The 19,042-nt window shown below is 39.4% G+C and overlaps 1 protein-coding gene across 3 annotated transcripts in view; it reads right to left on the bottom strand.

The window, feature by feature from the left end:
- nox4 (NADPH oxidase 4) overlaps positions 1–19,042 on the bottom strand; it is a 125,185-nt gene that overhangs the window by 11,717 nt on the left and 94,426 nt on the right. For all 3 annotated transcript variants that reach the window (XM_033022454.1, XM_033022452.1, XM_033022453.1), the window contains exons 14-15: positions 8,570–8,689; positions 1,858–1,966 (exon numbers count right to left, since the gene is read on the bottom strand). In XM_033022454.1, coding sequence (XP_032878345.1) covers positions 1,858–1,966; positions 8,570–8,689 — 229 coding nt within the window. The remainder of the gene's footprint in view (positions 1–1,857; positions 1,967–8,569; positions 8,690–19,042) is intronic.

Here is a 19,042-nt window from a genome sequence, read left to right as displayed (position 1 = left end):
CCTAGAGAGTTTGAATTTGGCTGATAAAATTTGGTTAGTCAAAATTCTTGCCATAGGATTCGAGTATAAAATTCTTACCCATTTACAAAATCTATCCCCCAATTGAAACTTTTCCATTATATTAAATAAATACATCCATTCCACCTGATCAAACGCTTTTTCTGCATCTAGTGATATAACCGCTAGTTCCGTATCTCGTATTCTTTTTGAATATATAATATTAAACAAACGTCTGAGATTATGGGATGAGTAACGTTTTGGGATAAAACCTGTTTGATCATAATGTATTAATTTAGAGATCACTAAACTTAATCTCCTAGATAAGACCTTAGTTAATATTTTTTGGTCTGTATTTAAAAGGGCAATCGCTCTATATGATCCAGGATCTTCCAAATCCTTATCTACTTTAGGGATGAGTGTAATTGTGGATTCATTTAAAGATTCTGGTAATTTTCCTTGGTCATATGCATATCTATACATTATTTGTAATCTTGGGGAAATCAGATCTTGAAATTTTTTATAAAATTCTGCACTCAGGCCATCTGGGCCCGCTGCTTTTCCGTTCTTTAGCGAACTAATTGATTCTATAATGTCTTTTACTGTTATTTCAGCATTTAACAATTCTCTACCTTCCTGATCTAAGCTATTGATTTGACATTCTTGTAAAAATATTTCCATACTATCTGTTTGTCCTGTTAGTTTTGACGAATAAAGATTTTTATAATATTGTAAAAATCTATCATTAATATCTTTTGGAGTAATTAATATATTTCCATACTCAGATCTAATTCCGTGTATCATCTTCTCATCTTCTAATTTTCTAAGCTGTCATGCTAGTAATTTTTGTGGCTTATCTCCAAATTCAAAATACACTTGCTTAGTTTGTTGAAAAAGTTTAATCACTTGATTAGAATATATTTTATTTAATCTATATTTTACTGATGCAATTTTATTACTTAACTCTTTGGAAGGCTGTTTTATATTTTCATTATCTAGACGTTTTATCTCATTTTCTAAATTTTGTTCTATTTTTCGATTTTCTTTATTGAGATGTGCTTGTGCGGATATTATTGCGCCACGCATGAATGCCTTAAATGTGTCCCAAAATAGTGATGGAGAAGTTTCAGGATTATCATTAGTTTCAAAAAATAATTTAATCTGATCCATCACATATTTACAACAGTCATTGTCCTTTAATATCTGAGGGTTAAATCTCCAGGTAGTAGTTTTATTAGATATATCTTTTAATTTTATCTTAAATGTTAATGACGCGTGATCCGAGATGATAATATTATGATATTTTGCATCATACGTAAAAGGAAGTAATTTAGAATCTATTAAAAAATAATCTATCCTCGAATAGGTTCCATGTACGGGCGAGAAAAAAGAATATTCTCGTCCGGATGGATTATCTAACCTCCAGATGTCTTTAATATTAGATGTATTGATAAAAGCATTTATGAATTTACTTGATTTCGAGGCAGCTTTCCTTTTTGCAGATGATCTATCTAGATAGTTATCTTGCCTTTTTTGATTCATTAGTTTAAATTTTGTTCTGGTTTTACGCATTTTGTTAAATCTAATTATAAAACATGCCTATTTTCTCAATATTTCCAGTTCTCCTGATGTTATCAACCTGAAATGTTATCTCCATTTTCCTCTCTATTGATGCTGCTTGACTTGCTGAATTTTCCCTTCATTTTTTTATTTTATTTTAGATTTGAGTACCTGCAAGTGTTTGCTCTCCAAAATGTACAATCTGGCATTATTTGTGGAAACAGCAATGGATTTGAGCCTTTTGGCGGTTTTACCCATGCACTTTACAAACATACATATTTGTTTACTATTTATTCTTACCTTGTTATGTAAGATGCACAACAGATCCGCAAACCAGAGGAAGGACTGAATTTCCTTGCACACCCAAATTAAGTAAAGCCGCCTGAGCTTATATTGCTTCCAATCAATTCTGAAAAATGGAACAAAATTGGTAAAAGTCGAACCATCAATGAGATTTTAAAAGTTTCAAACATCCAAGAGATCTGGAATGTCCAAATTGCAGTCCGAGATCTCAATGCATGAGCAAACTGTCTTATATTTCATTGAATCTTATAAACATAGCATATGCACATTCAGCCTAATATATTTTTCCTGATCCTTTGATATTCAATTATTTGCACACACTCAGTCTTTTCCTTGACCATTCTTTGTATTTCCTTGTCATGTGTGCTTTGAATTCCCTTTTGAAAATTACCATTGAATTAGTTAACAACATTTCATTCTACATTAAAAAAATGTTGAACAGAAAAAATAGATTAATGCCCTTTGCCAATTATGTTAAAATTACAATTAGTATTCATAGACCATTGACCAAATAAAATTATTTTGAATGTCATGGGTGCAGGAGCTTAGATAGGTTGTATGGTTTTTCAGTGGAAGAACCGCAAGATTTTTTAATTTAAGCAAATTGAACCTTGCACAAATGAGCAGAGACTACATAGTTGCTGATATGACACAAGATGTGATTCCATTATTGTGCATAAAGGGACTCGCTGCATGAAACAAAGCTGAAACCAGCTTATTAGTCAACAATCAAGCATCACAAAATAATACGTTGTTTATATATTTATTTCCTTGCGTACATGTTATTGCAGGAATCTGCAAGAATACATGCTTATTCATTACTTTCAAGGTCAAGGTATGATATACTGTATTTGGAGGCAGCTACCCTGTAGCAGCAGGGTACTTGTTTCGAGCTGCCTTTCGATACAATTCAATGTCAACTTTGTGGCTTCAGAATTCTCTGAAATTCTTACCTTTAGAGTCTAACAATTTAGACTCCTTCCTAAAAGTCCACAAGGAGTCTTATGCTATTGTTTTCTTCCCTTCTCACATTGTTTATATTTATCATACATCCATTATTCTCTTTCAGGGATACACAAGGAACCAGTTCCTAGTTTTTTGTTGGTGACACATGGCAACCAAAATGAGAGCAAATGTGCAAACATGCAAATTAATTGGTTCCATTTTTTTCCTCTCACATGTAAGTGACACTTATTTTGGTAAATTGCAAAAATTTCATGACCTGACTAATTAACTGCACAAAGGAGGCCTAACTGGACGATAATGCAATATATCCTGCACCACTTGCTGATACCCTGTATTTTTAGGTCAATTTTTTAAAAAGGGTTCCTTAAATTACCCATGATAAAGTTACTTTTTCTTAAAGGTAGACAAAAATGCTGGAGGAACTCAGCGAGTGCGGCAGCAACTATGGAGCGAATGAAATAGGCGACGTTTTGGGCCAAAACCCTTCTTCAGGAAGGGTTCTACTTTTTCTTAAAAGTCATAGATCAGATGTATAATCTTTTAGAAATAAATCCAGTTCTACAATGATTATAAATGAATGTTAAATATATTTTGGGTGTGATATTCCTTGACCTCAATGAGCCTTCTAAATATATAGGTCGATGTTTGCTTTAAGTGCTCAACTGCCAATTCAAGGAGCAACAATTGCTATATTATAAATTATATTTTAATATTGAACAAGCCAAGTCTTTTTGCAATTCAATCATAACAGCAAAGTTCCAATAAAATTGCATACTATTACATAAACTGATTCTAGCTTTCAAACTGCATGGTACACACAGATTGTTTTCTTAAAGATGGACACAGCATACTGGAGCAACAGCAGGTCAGGCAGCATCTCTGGAGAAAAGGAATAGGTGACATTTCGGGTTGAGAGTCTCACTGAGTTACTCCAGCTTTTTGTGTCTATTTTCAGTGTAAACCAGCATCTGCTCTTCCTTCCTACACAGCTTGTTTTCCTATACTGACTGGATGATTATTAACAAGATTATTTAATTAAAGTTTGATTGATAATCCATATAAAATTAACAAAACATCATTCATATTAAATTATTAGTTACTTTGTTAAAATAACAAGTAATCATAAGACCAGAAAAAAACACTGAAAGATCAAGAGAAGTAATTCATACTCTAGATCTTTCAGTATTTTTTCTAGTCTCATGATTACTCTTGTTATTTTAACAGATTAACTTGAATGATTTTTAATTCATTTTATATTATCAATCAGACTTTCATTGAATAAGCTTGTTAGTAACCATCTAGCTAACATAATAGTAATTTATACTTAGTCACTTGCAATAAATACAGATATAGAATAATGGCTGTGGGATGAAATCCCAAAATTAGATCTATTAAAACGGCTATTCTTTTTGTTCATTTAACACAATGGTCGACTATTAATTTTGCTTTGTGCTATATTAGATTGAATAATTGAAGCTGAAATGTTAATGGATGCTATCCAAGATGATATCCAGAAATGTCAATTCAACTTAATTTGAAATAATTTGAGTTTTCAAAAGAGCTCTAATTAGGTTGCCATGAGTCAACAGGTGGAAGAAAGGGCAGATGCACCTATCTGTCTCGGCTATGAATATTTGCGTTTCACCTTGTGGTAAAGGATGAAGATCTGATAGCTACTATGATACATAGAAACATATATTTATTTCAGCCTCAAGACAGGCTAATCAGCATGGTATATATGTGTGTGTGACTTGCATGCAATTAAATAGTTCTAATTATCCACATAATTTCATGCTTTTTTCCCTTGGCTTTATCTGTTGATCTTAAATGATAGCATAGTTTCTGCCTCGATAATTAATTTTTGAAGTGAGTTTCATGCCATCACATGTTTACAGTTTACATTGGCCTCTTTTCTAAAATATTTTTACTTCATTTTGTTCTGTCGACCCTTTGTTCCAGACCACCTACCACGAGACAAACTTAAAGCACACGGTATTGGGGGTTCAGTATTGATGTGGATAGAGAACTGGCTGGCAGACAGGAAGCAAAGAGTAGGAGTAAACGGGTCTTTTTCAGAATGGCAGGCAGTGACTAGTGGGATACCGCAAGGCTCAGTGCTGGGACCCCAGCTATTTACAATATATATTAATGATCTGGATGAGGGAATTGAATGCAACATCTCCAAGTTTGCGGATGACACGAAGCTGGGGGGCAGTGTTAGCTGTGAGGAGGATGCTAGGAGGCTGCAAGGTGACTTGGATAGGTTGGGTGAGTGGGCAAATGCATGGCAGATGCAGTATAATGTGGATAAATGTGAGGTTATCCACTTTGGTGGTAAAAACAGGAAAGTAGACTATTATCTGAATGGTGGCCGATTATGAAAAGGGGAGATGCAACAAGACCTGGGTGTCATGGTACACCAGTCATTGAAAGTAGGAATGCAGGTGAAGCAGGCAGTGAAGAAAGCAAATGGTATGTTAGTATTCATAGCAAAAGGATTTGAGTATAAGAGCAGGGAGGTTCTACTGCAGTTGTACAGGGTCTTGGTGAGACCACACCTGGAGTATTGCATACAGTTTTGGTCTCCTAATCTGAGGAAAGACATTCTTGCCATAGAGGGAGTACAGAGAAGGTTCAACAGACTGATTCCTGGGATGTCAGGACTTTCATATGAAGAAAGACTGGATAGGCTTGGCTTGTACACGCTAGAATTTAGAAGATTGAGGGTGGATCTTATAGAAACTTACAAATTTCTTAAGGGGTTGGACAAGCTAGATGCAGGAAGATTGTTCCCGATGTTGGGGAAGTCCAGGACAAGGGGTCACAGCTTAAGGATAAGGGGGTAATCCTTTAAGACCGAGATGAGAAAATCATTTTTTACACAGATAGTGGTGAATCTGTGGAATTCTCTGCCACAGAAGGTAGTTGAGGCCAGTTCATTGGCTATATTTAAGAGGGAGTTAGATGTGGCCCTTGTGGCTAAAGGGATCAGGGAGTATGTAGAGAAGACAGGGATGGTATACTGAGTTGGTTGATCAGCCATGATCATATCGAATGGCGGTGCAGGCTCGAAGGGCCGAATGGCCTACTCCTGCACCTATTTTCTGTTTCTATGTTTCTATGATACATCATAATTTTGAACACTTCCATTTATTATCCAGGATTTGCATTGAACAAAGTAAAAACTCAAGTTCACATATCTTCCTTGGCATTTTTATCTCAAAAAAGTGCTTCAGTGAATCTGCATTGTGCCATCTGAACCTACCGCAGAGCCCATAACTGCAGAATTCCCATTAATGGTTTTCTTGTGGACTCTTACACGTTGATTTTATATTTAATATTTCCTGTGATAAATTGCAATGGCATAATTGCCTTTCTGCCCCATATTCAAAACTCAAATCTCAATTTATTTTTCATTATAACGGTTACAGGGCCTAGCTTTTTTCTTAATACAGTTTATTGTATCAGACAGATAGATAACTTTACCATCCTATTAAACAAAATATCAAAGCCATGTTTCCAAATAACTGCATTTCTTGGAGATTATACTTTTTAACCAACCCATTTGCTTCACTGTTATTAGAATGTTACAGTATTCATCATATCAAAGTAACCTGTACACATCTTTTTATTAATGAAAACATATGGAAGCCATGCTTTTAAAGCATCATTACCCTCTAATTGTTTTGCTATTTTTTCATTTATTATCTTTCATTGCAGGGTATTAGAGGTGAACAAAGGACTTGTTCTTCAGTTTGATGCTAGCTGGTGAGCAAAATCTATCCATTTATGATGTCTTTAATAACATCTGGGAGAAAATCTTGATAAAAGAGAGTGATGTATTAAACTTGCACCCTACCTTGACAACCCTAGAACATACTCATGTAAACTATTTTTTATTGCTTTATTTTTGGACCATATCTGTATGAAATCATAGAATGGAATGTGATCATTCAGCCCTTCTTATCTCATTGTCCAATGAATTTCACATTCTTCATGGCTTTGTAAAATATTCATCTTTCAAGTACACACAATTCTCTTTACATAAAGGACCACTGGATGTGCAATCCACCTTATAGTAATCATTGTGGAAAAAAAGGGTCCCCATTTCTGTTGCTGAAATATTTTTGCCAATATTTTACATTGTGTCCACTAATAGCTAACATTCTAGCCACCAGAAACTATGGGCTTGCAGGTCCTTTTCTCTCGTCTCAATATTATGCCATACATTGAACATTTTGAATAAGGGAATTATTGGACTAGACATCTGTACTGTACTAGCAAAGAATTTGGCAGGGTTCAGCAGAGTTATTTTGCATAAGGCATCTTACACCTTGCCTAAAATTCCACCTCACAGGCCTCATTATGTTCAGGAATACTGGGATATCAAGACAGAAGTAGAAGGAGATTTTGAAGTTTAGTGAACAAGCTTGCCTATTGGTTGACAATTGGCTGGTCTGGGTATGAAGAATAGTATGCTGCATCATTGATAATATTACTCCATGCACCTCAAAGGCTAAATGCCATTTTTTGTCCCATACCAAGTTTATCAATCTAATTTGATTATAAGTTTTGGACCAAAATTTAATATAATATTTATTTGACTGTGTCTGGCCCAACATTTTTAACACAGTAACCCAAACTAGAAAACAAACTATATAAATACAGTGCCAAAATCTTGGGTTTACACTGAAAAACAAGTCAAATACATTTCACATGGAGGAATGAACTATAGATGCTGCTTTATACTGAAGATAGACACAAAATGCTGGGGTAACTCAGCAGGTCAGGCAGCATCTCTGGAGAAAAGGAATAGGTGATGTTACACGTTGAAACCATTCTTCGGACTGAAAGATGGAGGTGAGAAAAGGCCAGAACAAAACATGGCAAGCAACAGATGTCCTCAAGAAGGGTGGAGTCCATAATGGCCTATTGCTGGCTGGGGAAGATGTGCTAACGACAGGGACACAAGGATGCGAACAGTGGAACTAGTGGGACGTACAGGGTGGGGGTGGGGGAGGGAGAAGGGAAGGAAAGTGTGCAGGAGTTACTTGAAATTGGAGAAATCAATGTACATACCGCTGGATTGGTATCGGCCCAAGCAAAATATGAGGTGACGTTCGTCCAATTTGCATGTGGCTTCACTCTGACAGTGGAGGAGACCCAGGTCAGAAAGCTCAGTATGGAAATGGGAAGGGAAGTGAAAATGTTTGGCAACCAGAGAGGGGGGATTGCATGTCACCTGGTCCTGTTTCTAATTACTGACATTCAACATGAAACTGTTGCAGATCATTGTATTTGATATCTGCATCTGGGGAACGCAAAAGTGACTGTACATTTTTCAATGGTAAATAAAAATGCTGGAGAAACTCAACGGGTGAGGCAGCATCTATGGAGCTTTTCAATGGCAGCTTTTGCAGTTGCAATTTTAGAATATAAGACAATATTTTCACTACTTAAAAGTTAATTAAAAATTTATGTTAGAAAATTATGCCAAAATCAAGTATTAACAGAAGAATCCTAGACCTCAATATACTTATAAGCCACAGTGTAGAAGACTAAAATCAAATCCAATAAATATTACCAGTGCTTTGAACATGAATATTTGCTCTTGAGACACATTTAAATAATGTCAATACTTCATTTCTATTTCTTCACTAGCACTAGGTTAGTACAATAAAGTCCTTTATTACTCATGAATACATGAACAAAAAACGGTCAGACAGAAAGAAAATGCACGTACAATAGTGTATTTAGTACTGAAGCAAAAGGGGTCACTCCAATACCACCGGCCACACAAAGGCTAACCTCATAGTTGAAGACTTCCTCTGATGGACTCCCAAACGGACCATCAATATATAACCTGTTAAAACAAAACCAAGTCAATTTTTCTCCATGAACAATAACAGATATAAATATACCAGGGTGCTGAAAAGCATTTTGACTTTTAATCCAAATGAACTATATCAGGATGAGTGTACCCCAAAGTGAAATTAATTACAAATATGTATGAATTGTGGCCTATTACACTTCATGGTTCTTCCCAATAGATTTAAAAGAGGCGTTTCATTGATTTTGCCTGAATTCTGGTCAACGGATGTCTTACATTCATAAACAGGTTTGTTACTAAATTAACATGAACCCATTTACAACTGCAGAATGCATCAGAAAAAGTTTAGCTTTTCCACATTTCGTCCAGGACAATAGGTCAATGGCATTTAATTTATTGTAAAGCAAGGAATCATCCCTTGCCTGATGAAAGGCGCACATTTTTCTTCTATTCCAGGTTAATAATGCATAAAACTGTAAAGCATTTGGATTTAAAATAAAACAACCCAGGTCTTGACATTACATTACATAATGCAATGTTTAAGAACTTTAACATGAACCCAACAATGACAAGGAGCACATTCAGTGCTTTTAGTTCCAGGTCTTTGGAGCTTACCATGTGCACAAGCAGTGAAATTAAACAGCACGTGACACTCATTACTCAAGCAATATTGTTCTGTCAGGCAAGGCCCAAGAAGAGTGTTGATTTGTACATTGAAGCCCTGATTCTGCTGCCTGATGGTTTTCTCAATAATCATTCTGAGCCAAACCTACAATCAACTTTCCACACCCTGTCATTCCCGTGAAACCCCTGGTTGTTCCACTTGCAAATCCCACCACAAGAGAGTTCTGTTTTGAGCTCTACAATAAACGGAGGGGGGAAATAAAAACTTTTTCTGTGCATTTAGCCATACAAAGAGCAGTACCGTGGGAAATTAATTAAAGGGGAGTAGAGGTTATGAGAGAAGGAATATGTTACAAGTGTAAGAGAAAATAAAAAGAGGGCAATGAGGTTGCTGGCATTGTTCTGTTGGAAGCTAGCAGAGACCCAATGGGCCTAATGGGCTTCCGTGTCATTATAGGCATTTTGCTGCTGGGGAATCCACAGCAGTCAGTTTCCATAATAAACCAGGAAAATAATGACACATAGATTATTGTAAATAAAACAGGAAAATTTCAAGAGCACCTAGTTTAATTTCCAAAATGCACTATATCATGATGGCGCCGTACAGATTAATTTACACTCAAAGGAAATTATTTATCTTCAGTCAATCATTATGAAGCCAATTGTGGAAATAAATCATGTAATAATTCCATTTTTGTCAAACTGGTATCCACATAGCAACACCATGATTTTTGCTATTTATTGCTACTTTGAAATAGAGGCCTGGATAACCATCTCAAAAATAACCTTCATGCCATAGAGGTTAGCACTTGTGTTGATAAATACTAATTATTCACAATTCCTGCAGAAGCCACATAATTATTTCTCCAATGGAATTTTACTCAGTTTCCCATCATGATATATTAAATATGACAAAAATGATAAACCTTTACAGAAAAAAAAATCTATTGAAAGAATACATTCTATTTTTGAAACAGCCCCTCCCCCAAGGAAAGAAAGAGGCAAGATTGTTTGATGCAAAGAATCCCACCACCAAAACCACTCCTGCTTTCTGCATAATGCTCTGCTACATGATATACAATGGAATACAAATGTAATATCACACTTGCAATGCCAATAGTCCCTCACAACTGCTTTGTTCCCAAGCAAGCACCGCCGAAACACAATCCTAACTCCAATCAAATAGAGTTGGGTCCTGCAATTAGAGAGAATGGTGCATGAAGAAACACCGGCAACATTAGTCACACTGCAGAACCCCAGCCCACAGCACACCACCTATAATGGAACTTCTACAGTTTGGAGAAAAGGTGTTCTTTTCAATTCACAAGTTGCCAGAGCAGACAGCAATCCATTGAACAAAGCATCAAATTAGAACCTAGCAGCACGGTGGCACAGTGGTACAGTTGCTGCCTTACAGCGCCAGAGATCCGGGTTCGATCCTGACTATGGGTCAGTATGGAGTTTGTATGTTCTCCCCAGACCTGTGTGGGTTTTCTCCGGAATGTCCGTTTTTCTCGCACACTCCAAAGACGTACAGGTTTGTAGGTTAATTGGTTTGGTATAAATGTAAATTGTCCCTAGTGTGTGTAGGATAGTGTGAGTGTGCGGGTACGGCTGGTCGGCGCGGACTCAGTAGGCCGAAGGGCCTGTTTCCGCGCTGTGTCTCTAAACTGATCTAAATCTCTAAACTAAACTCGTAATTGCAACTCTCTGCAACCATGTTGCTGGAGGGTATTTAGAAATATATTTGAAACAAAGCAGATATTTAGTTTTGTGAAACAAACCAACTGCCTTCATCAAAGAAGTTCTTAGATTTTTTCATTTATCAGATTGTTTGGTGACAATCTCGTAAGAATGAGCTATAGCTCCCATTACCGGATACCTGCAATCATCGAAGGACAAAAATCATTCTGGGAACAATTGAACAGGATCTACTAATTCCTTTTCCCACAGGGCCTTGAGGACATTTTATTCGGAATGCAGCTTAACTAATATGTGGTCAAGGGCATCTATTTGCACAAACAATTCAACAAGAGGGCAGGTAATGGTTAGTTTAGTTTATTGTCAAGTGTACTGAGGTACAATGAAAAGTTTTTGTTGCATGCTAATTGGTCAGTGGACAGACCATACATGATTACAATCAATCCATCCACAGTGTACTGCTACATGGTAAAGGGAACGATGTTTATTGCAAGATAAAATCTAGTAAAGTCTGATTAAAGATAGTCCAAGGGTCTCCAGTGAGGTAGATAGTAGCTCAGGACCATTGTCTAGTGGTTGATAGGGTGGTTCAGTTACCTGATAAATGGTGGGAAGAAACTACCCCTGAATCTAGAGGTGTGCAGTACGACCCTTCTGTACCTTTTGCCTGATGGGAGAGGGGAGGAGAGGGAGTGACCAGGGTGAGACACGTCCTTGAGTATGCTGATGGCCCTGCCGAGGCAGCGAGAAGTGTAAATGAATTCAATGGAAGGGAATACATCACCCTTGAATGGAACATTCCAGAGCAACTTTGAGGATAGGATGACTCTCAGCATATGATGACACTTGGTATTTGGATCCATGGGTCTTGAGTCAATCATATATAAAGGTAGGCATCGGGATAAGGGTACATATATCTTCTGCCCCCTTCTCTGGGAATTTGTAAATCACATGAGACCAAGATGGCGGATGTGCAGGAGTGGGCGCCGTCTGTGTATGGCAGCCTGCCCGCAGTCCGTCTCTACATCTTTTTTTTAATTTAATTTTATTTTAAGTCCTGTTAAAAAATGTTAGTGGAGGTCTTCTATGTGGGGGGGTGGGGGTGGGGAAGGGGAAAACTTTATTTCTTAGTCACCTACCTGGTCGGAGAGGCAGCATCCCTCCAAGCTGCTTCTTCGCCCCGTCCTCGCGGCCTACCATCGAGAATGGAGCGGCGTTTCCTGTCGGGACCGGCCGGGACTACAGCTTCGGCGGCGGTGGCGCAGCGCTGGGATACCAACACGGAGCGGGCGATGCCATACCGGGTCGCCGTGCGGTAAGCTCCGGAGCGCTGTGGCCGTTGATCCCAACATCGCGGAGCTGGGGCTGCGGGCGGCGCTGGATTTGGAGCGCCGCAGAGCCAGGGTTCGAGTTCGAGTTCGCCGGGGTCGGAACTCCAACCGGCGCGGCCTGAGGACTACGAGTGCCCCGGTCTCCAGGGAGGAGGCAGCCGCTCCAGACTTTTCCAAGCCGCTGAGGAATGTTTCACCCGACGCCGAAGTTCCATCTTCACGGCAAGAGGGCCCTGAAAATCATCGGACTGGCTGCACGGCCACAAATGGGCCCCGACCTCGGGTGTTTCACAGAGGAAGAGGACTTAACTTTCTGGTGCCTTTCCCCACAGTGGAAAGTTTTGATTCTGCTGTGGGGGGACGTTTGTGTTGAACTCTATAATGTGTTGTGTCCATTTTATTCATTTTTTTTTTTTAACCTTTTTCTATGGTTTGTAATGGAACTTATTATTTAATTTATGTAAAGCACTTTGGTGTCAATGCGAGTTGACTTAAAACGTGCTATATAAATAAAACTTACTTACTTACTTACTACTTACATGTGGACACAATTCATTTTGGATCTCCAGGTGAAAGGAAAGGCAACTTAGATGAATACCACAGAAGTAGAATTTGCACCTATCTATTGGTTTTTGAAAGACTGGACTTGGGCTCAGACTTGGTTTGATAGTGTCAAACTAAGCTACAGGTTCATTTTGAAAACATGCTTTGGCAAGAGTAGTCAAACTTATGGCTGTGTTTAACAAATATGATATCCAAATGTCTTCACATAGATACCACTGAGCACATTCAGATCATTAACAAGGTAAAACATGGAGGACCCAGGAGTAATTCTATAAACTTGCTATATTGCTGTAAATACAATCACCTGTGATCAGTTTTCAAATTGAAATCTACTGCATATCACCCATAAATGTTCCAGAATGAATAGATTTTTTTTTGGCCAAATGCCTTTCCATATACCTTCATAAATTCCTCCTTGAATTAAATCATACATAAAGCAAGAGTCCCACTTTGTCACACTTGAAAATGTATATTCCTTCTCCACGCTCTCAAGTTATCCTTGATATACAAATTATTAAAACAATAATTGCCCTTCATATGGGTCACATTGACCAAACAGGTCATCGAGTTATACAAGATACAAGATACATTCATTTGTCACATGTACCAATTGATACAGAGAAATGTGTGGTCGCCATACAGCCATACGAATAATAAAGAGCACAGACAACAAGTCTTTAACACAGACATCCCCACACAGCGGGATCAAAGTTTCCCACTGTGAGGGAAGGCTCCAAAATTGTCATCCCCCTCTGTTGTCCTACCATGGTCGGGGGGCTCCCGAACCCCCCACTGTCGCCACTACAGGCGGCCCGATGTTCAGGCCCGCTCGCCGGGGTGATGGAAGTCTGACATCGGGACTGGAGGACATCCTCAGCGGCTTGGACATCCGAATCTGCCACCTCCTACCGGAGTCCGCTGCTCCCGAAGTCTACAGGCCGCGCTGGGCAGAGGTTCAACGCTAGCAGTCCTCGGCAAAGGGCCCCTGGACTCCACGATGTTGAAGTCAGCGTCACCCGCGCTGGAAGCTCTACGAACCACAGTTCCGATGTTGAAGCAGCAGGCCCAACACTCCGGAGCTTCAACGGCGATCCAGGTAAGCAATCGCCCGCTCCGCAATGTATCCAGCGCTGCCCCGCCGCTGCTGGAGCTCTGGTCCAGGTCCCGGCAGGAAAGGCCGCTCCAATCCAGGTGATAGGCTGCGAGGAGGGAGGCGAGGACGCAACTCAGAGAATAGTCACGTCCTCGCCAGGAAGTGACTGGGAAACGGTTTCCATCTTACTCTACCCCCCCTCCCCCACATAGAAAAGCGAAAGAAATCTCCAAAACAAACTTTTAAAACTGACTAAAAATAAAAAAGACAGAAAAACAGACTGTAGGCAGGGGCTGCCATCAATGTGGCGCCCCTAGTGGCCGCATGAAGTCATAGAACACAGAAGCAGGCCCATGGACCCAACTTAGCCATGTCGACTACAATGCCCCATCTACGCTAGTCCCACCTGCATCCGTTTGGCCCATACCCCTCACAACCCTGTCCTATCCATGTTCCTGTCAAATGTCTTTTAAATGTTGTTAAATTACCTGCCTCAACTACACCTTAAACTTATGTCCTCTGGTTCTTGATTCCCCTACTCTGGGCAAAAGACTCTCTACATTCATCCTATCTATTCCTCTTGTGATTATATACATTTTTATAAGATCACGTCTCAGCCTCCTACATTCCAAGATCACTCCTTAACCTTTCCCTATAGCTCAGGCTGTCGGGTCCTGGCAACAATCTTGTACATTTTCTCTGCACTCTTTCCAGCATAGATGGGTGTTTTCTTCAGACTTTGGTATAAGCCAGCATCTGCAGTTCTTTGTTTCTACCTTTCGAATTTTACCACTTCTCTGAATCCATACTGGTTAGAAACCCACCTAAAATCCCTGAAAGACAGTTTCCATAAGAGTTATTTTTTAAATGCCTTATCAGCAAGGATGGGAGTGTATCTCAGACTACCCAGTGTTTGTATGGCTATGAGAGAAAAAATCTGCAGTGTAAATTTATTCGTGGTCAGTTCCATATAGACATACTGCAGTACCAACTGAGCATTTAATGGAACTAAATTTCAACAAATGGAACTAAATTTCAAAAACAAAGTCAATGAGATTTAATTTCATTAGTTGCTGCCGCACTCGCTGGGTTTCATAGGGGAGTACAACTTGCAGCTGTTTGTACCTGTACACAATTTGCCCAAGTGACTTTAAGGATGGATCCAATTTGCCACGAAGGTTGTAAAATTATATTTTGTAACTTTCCATCCTTCACATGAATTTTGTTATATTCACGCTTCACTAAGATACTTGCTTATTCAGGATCCAAATAAAATCTGTGGGTAGAAACTTGAAGAATGCCCAAGCATGAAAAAGCCTACCAGACTTCTGTGCGTTCAATTATCGTTCAATCAGCTATTAGGAGTCATAACTTTAGTAACCTGGACCTGCGGGTTTCCTGTACTCAGTCTCTGCCCCTCTATTCTCCTCTATCACACCTTTAAATCTACTTTTTTTTCACAGGGCTATTGGCTATCTGGTATTTCATCAATATCTGTGGCCTGATTCCAAATTTTATTTAATGTGATTGTGTGGTGTGGGCTGTGTTAAGTATGGTCGATAAGATTAACCCAAAATAGACAAAATTACAAAAGAGTAACAGCTCAGTTCACGATTTATATCTGGTATTTCATCAATATTAGCCACAATACAGTTTTTAAATCAAATACTAAAACTGCTTTTTCAACATTTGTGTAGCTGTATGTAAACATAATATTATTTATTTTGAGGATGGCAGAGTGTTTTTATTAATCACCTTAACATTCCACAGGGAAATTAAGAGTATCCATGGAGAGGCTGAGTAATTCAATCATGTAGTGTTGAGCTTTTATGTGCTACAAAATGGAATTTTGTTTTTAATCTCTTTGCTAAACATAACCAGGATCACATTTTGTGTGTACAGCACTTTTGGAAGCCACACTGTATATGCAACATCATCAATCAGCTTGTAACAAGAATCTGATGCAATGCTGGAGAATGATTCCAGCCTCAGCAGATTTTAACCAGAGCTGAAAACATTGATCAATTTTACATTGCTCCCCAGTGTAGTGTTAATCCAGCTTTACTCATAGAGCAATTCCTCAGTCCAAAATACTTCTAGTTTCTAGTTGTAAATAATACCTGTGAATTATGCATTACACAGCTCTCCCTGAAACAAGTTATGCATAATTCAACTTGAAAGACTAATGCCCCTGTCCCACTTAGGAAACCTGAACAGAAATTCTGGAGACTTTGCGCCCCACCCAAGGTTCCTGGAGGTTTTTGTCAGTTTCCCTACCTGCTTCCACTACCTGCAACCTCCGGCAACCACCTGCAACCTCCGGAAACCGCACGGAAACCTTGGGTGGGGCGCAAAGTCTCCAGAGGTTTCCGTTCAGGTTTCCTAAGTGGGACAGGGTCATTAACAGCTAAATTTTCGTATTAATGCGAACCAACTCAAGATGTTGATGCCAGAAGATGTGTACATGGTAATGCCATAACGATACAATGCTTATAATGCTTACTGCTTCTAAGCACTAGGCAATCAACAAAGTGGTTGGATACTCCCTTGTTGGACATGGTTATTGCCAAGCATTGATGTGGCATGTATAATTTGCTGTTTATCCATCCATGCTTCAATGTGCTGGTGCAAGTCGCTGTGAACTGCTCGTAAATGGAATGGACTGCTGCTCAATTATAAGCAAAATGTGATTACCACCAGTGGAGAGTGTTGCTTCTGATGCCCACAATCCTCAGTTTTTCCACGTGCCCATGATACCAAACACAGTAAACCATTGTCTCCATATCGACTGCTGTTACTCTCATAGTTGACTCCCATAGCCAACCTGATAACTTCCACCACACTTTCTGAAAGAACTCCATAGCACTCAATTTCTCAGTAATCTGTAGTTGTTTCCTTCCCCTTAAGGCAAGAAGATGATTCCAATCCAAGGAGGGTCACAAAGAGTTTGCAGTTAATTACTCCTGGATTTCCAGGACATTCTCATCAAATCAGCCCTGGTAGTTCTCGGTAGAAAAGCCAGATCTCTTCACGATGCAATTCAGGGCAGTCTATCAACTGAACTGTGGATGCTCTGCATCGCCACTTGTTGGGGAGTTGAAAGGTTCTCTCCAAGAAGAGCTAAATTTCAGGGTCAATTGAGAGTTTTCATATCAGTTTTTTAAATTTTTTTATTCTGTGAATGGTGGTGGTGGTTTGAGGCTAGATCAAGGGCAGCATGGTAGCGCAACGGTAGAGTTACTGCCTTCCAGCGCCAGAGGCCCAGGTTCAATCCTGACTATGGGTGCTTGCCTGTATGGAATTTGTATGTTCTCCCCATGACCTGCGTGGATTTTCTCCGGTATATCCGGTTTCCTCCCATACTCCAAAGACGTACGAGTTTGTAGGTTAATTGGTTTGGTATCATTGTAATTTGTCCCAAGTGTGTGTAGGATCGTGTGGGTGTGCAGGTACCGCTGGCCGGCGCGGACTTGGAGGGCCGAAGGGCCCGTTTCCGTGCTGTATCTCTAAACTAATGAAGCCAAGAGAGAGCAGATTGGAAGATCAGTTCAACAATCATCCATAGTTACATGGATGTGGGTGCGGGATGTTGCAGGTGATAAGAATATCTTCCTCTCTTAAAATAATTTAGTCGAACAGATTCCGGTGGCACATAACAGGGTGTTGATTAGGACTCTGTTGCAATTATTCTTCCACACTCCCTTCTTGCCAGAGAACTGTGTTTTCCCACCTTTACATTCAAAACGGTTGTCTCCCTCTGGGATACAGACCAGACTCTTTCAAAATCAGAAGCAAGCTTCACCTTGACCTCATAAATTGCTTCCAGGGTTGGGAGTATGCATAATGTCTGTAACATGGTAGCTTTGACATCATCCCTCACCAGAAGCATTTTGAACAGTTCACATCCCCCGCTGAAAACACATAATCTGGGGTAGATGAAAACCCTGCTGAAATCCTCGAACTTGACAGTGAAGAGCTTTATTCACAAATCCACCATCGCAAAATCCACGTTGGGAAGTGGATATACAAGAGGATTTCAGAGATGTTATAATCATGATCATCTTCAAGAGAAAAAAAAATCCAACCGTGTAAACTACAGAGGAGATACGCTGCTGTCTGTCACAGGGAAAGTCATTCAATACCTATTCCCAGTGCCCAAAGAAATGCTACCTGCAATGTGGATTCCTTCCACCAAGAGGCACAGTAGACATGATCTTCACCATGTGACAACATCTCAACAGGGTACAGCAGGAACCAACTATGGCCCTTTTCATTTAAATCTTTAATTTTGACAACTGAGGGACTGAAGAGCCTTCTAAAATTTGTCTGGACACAGAAATTCATCACCATTTAAATTTTGCTTCACGACCGTGTGCGCCATAATTCCATTAAAGGGTCCTCAACAAAACCAATCTCAGTGCAAATTGGTGTCGTTCAAGACTGCACCATTGCTATATCTTTTTTTAACAATTATTTTTGTCACAATGCTATGTCTCACTAATGTTCCCACTGAGGTGGTACTAACCTACAAGACTAATGGAAATCTGCTCAACCTACATCACCTCCACTCCAGCAGCAAGATCATTCCACCTCAGTAGTGTTGCACTCACACAGCACCTGCAATCATACATGGTGAAAGGCCACATTTCAAGTCACTGCCGATTTGTTCACTGAAGCACGACAGGATGGGGCATACATTAAAAAACAAGATACTCTATTAACTCGATCCCTCTGTACAGCATTGTAAATCCACAATAAAGAGTCACGTTAAGATCCTGGAAAATATGGATCACTTTATATCTCAGGTCACTGCAAAGCCTGGCATTGAAGATAGGATCAGGTGACTGCAAAGCCTGGCATTGAAGATAACATTTCCCATCACCTTGATTGCACCAGCACAGATTTTAGACACTTTAATAAATGGGGGCTTGATAATCCAAACCTCGAAACCAGGACAAAACAATCCCCACCCTCCTATATGAATTTGAAGCTTGGATTACTAATATCAGGCACATCTAGGCATCTCTGTAAAATCCTTTCAATCAACTGAAAGGAAAACTGAAGCACAGTTAG

Source organism: Amblyraja radiata, chromosome 6, assembly GCF_010909765.2.
Source record: "Amblyraja radiata isolate CabotCenter1 chromosome 6, sAmbRad1.1.pri, whole genome shotgun sequence".
In the NCBI taxonomy this organism is placed as follows: Eukaryota; Metazoa; Chordata; class Chondrichthyes; order Rajiformes; family Rajidae; genus Amblyraja; species Amblyraja radiata.
Note: the sequence above shows the minus strand (reverse complement) of the source record. Positions and strands in the feature narration are given on the sequence as shown.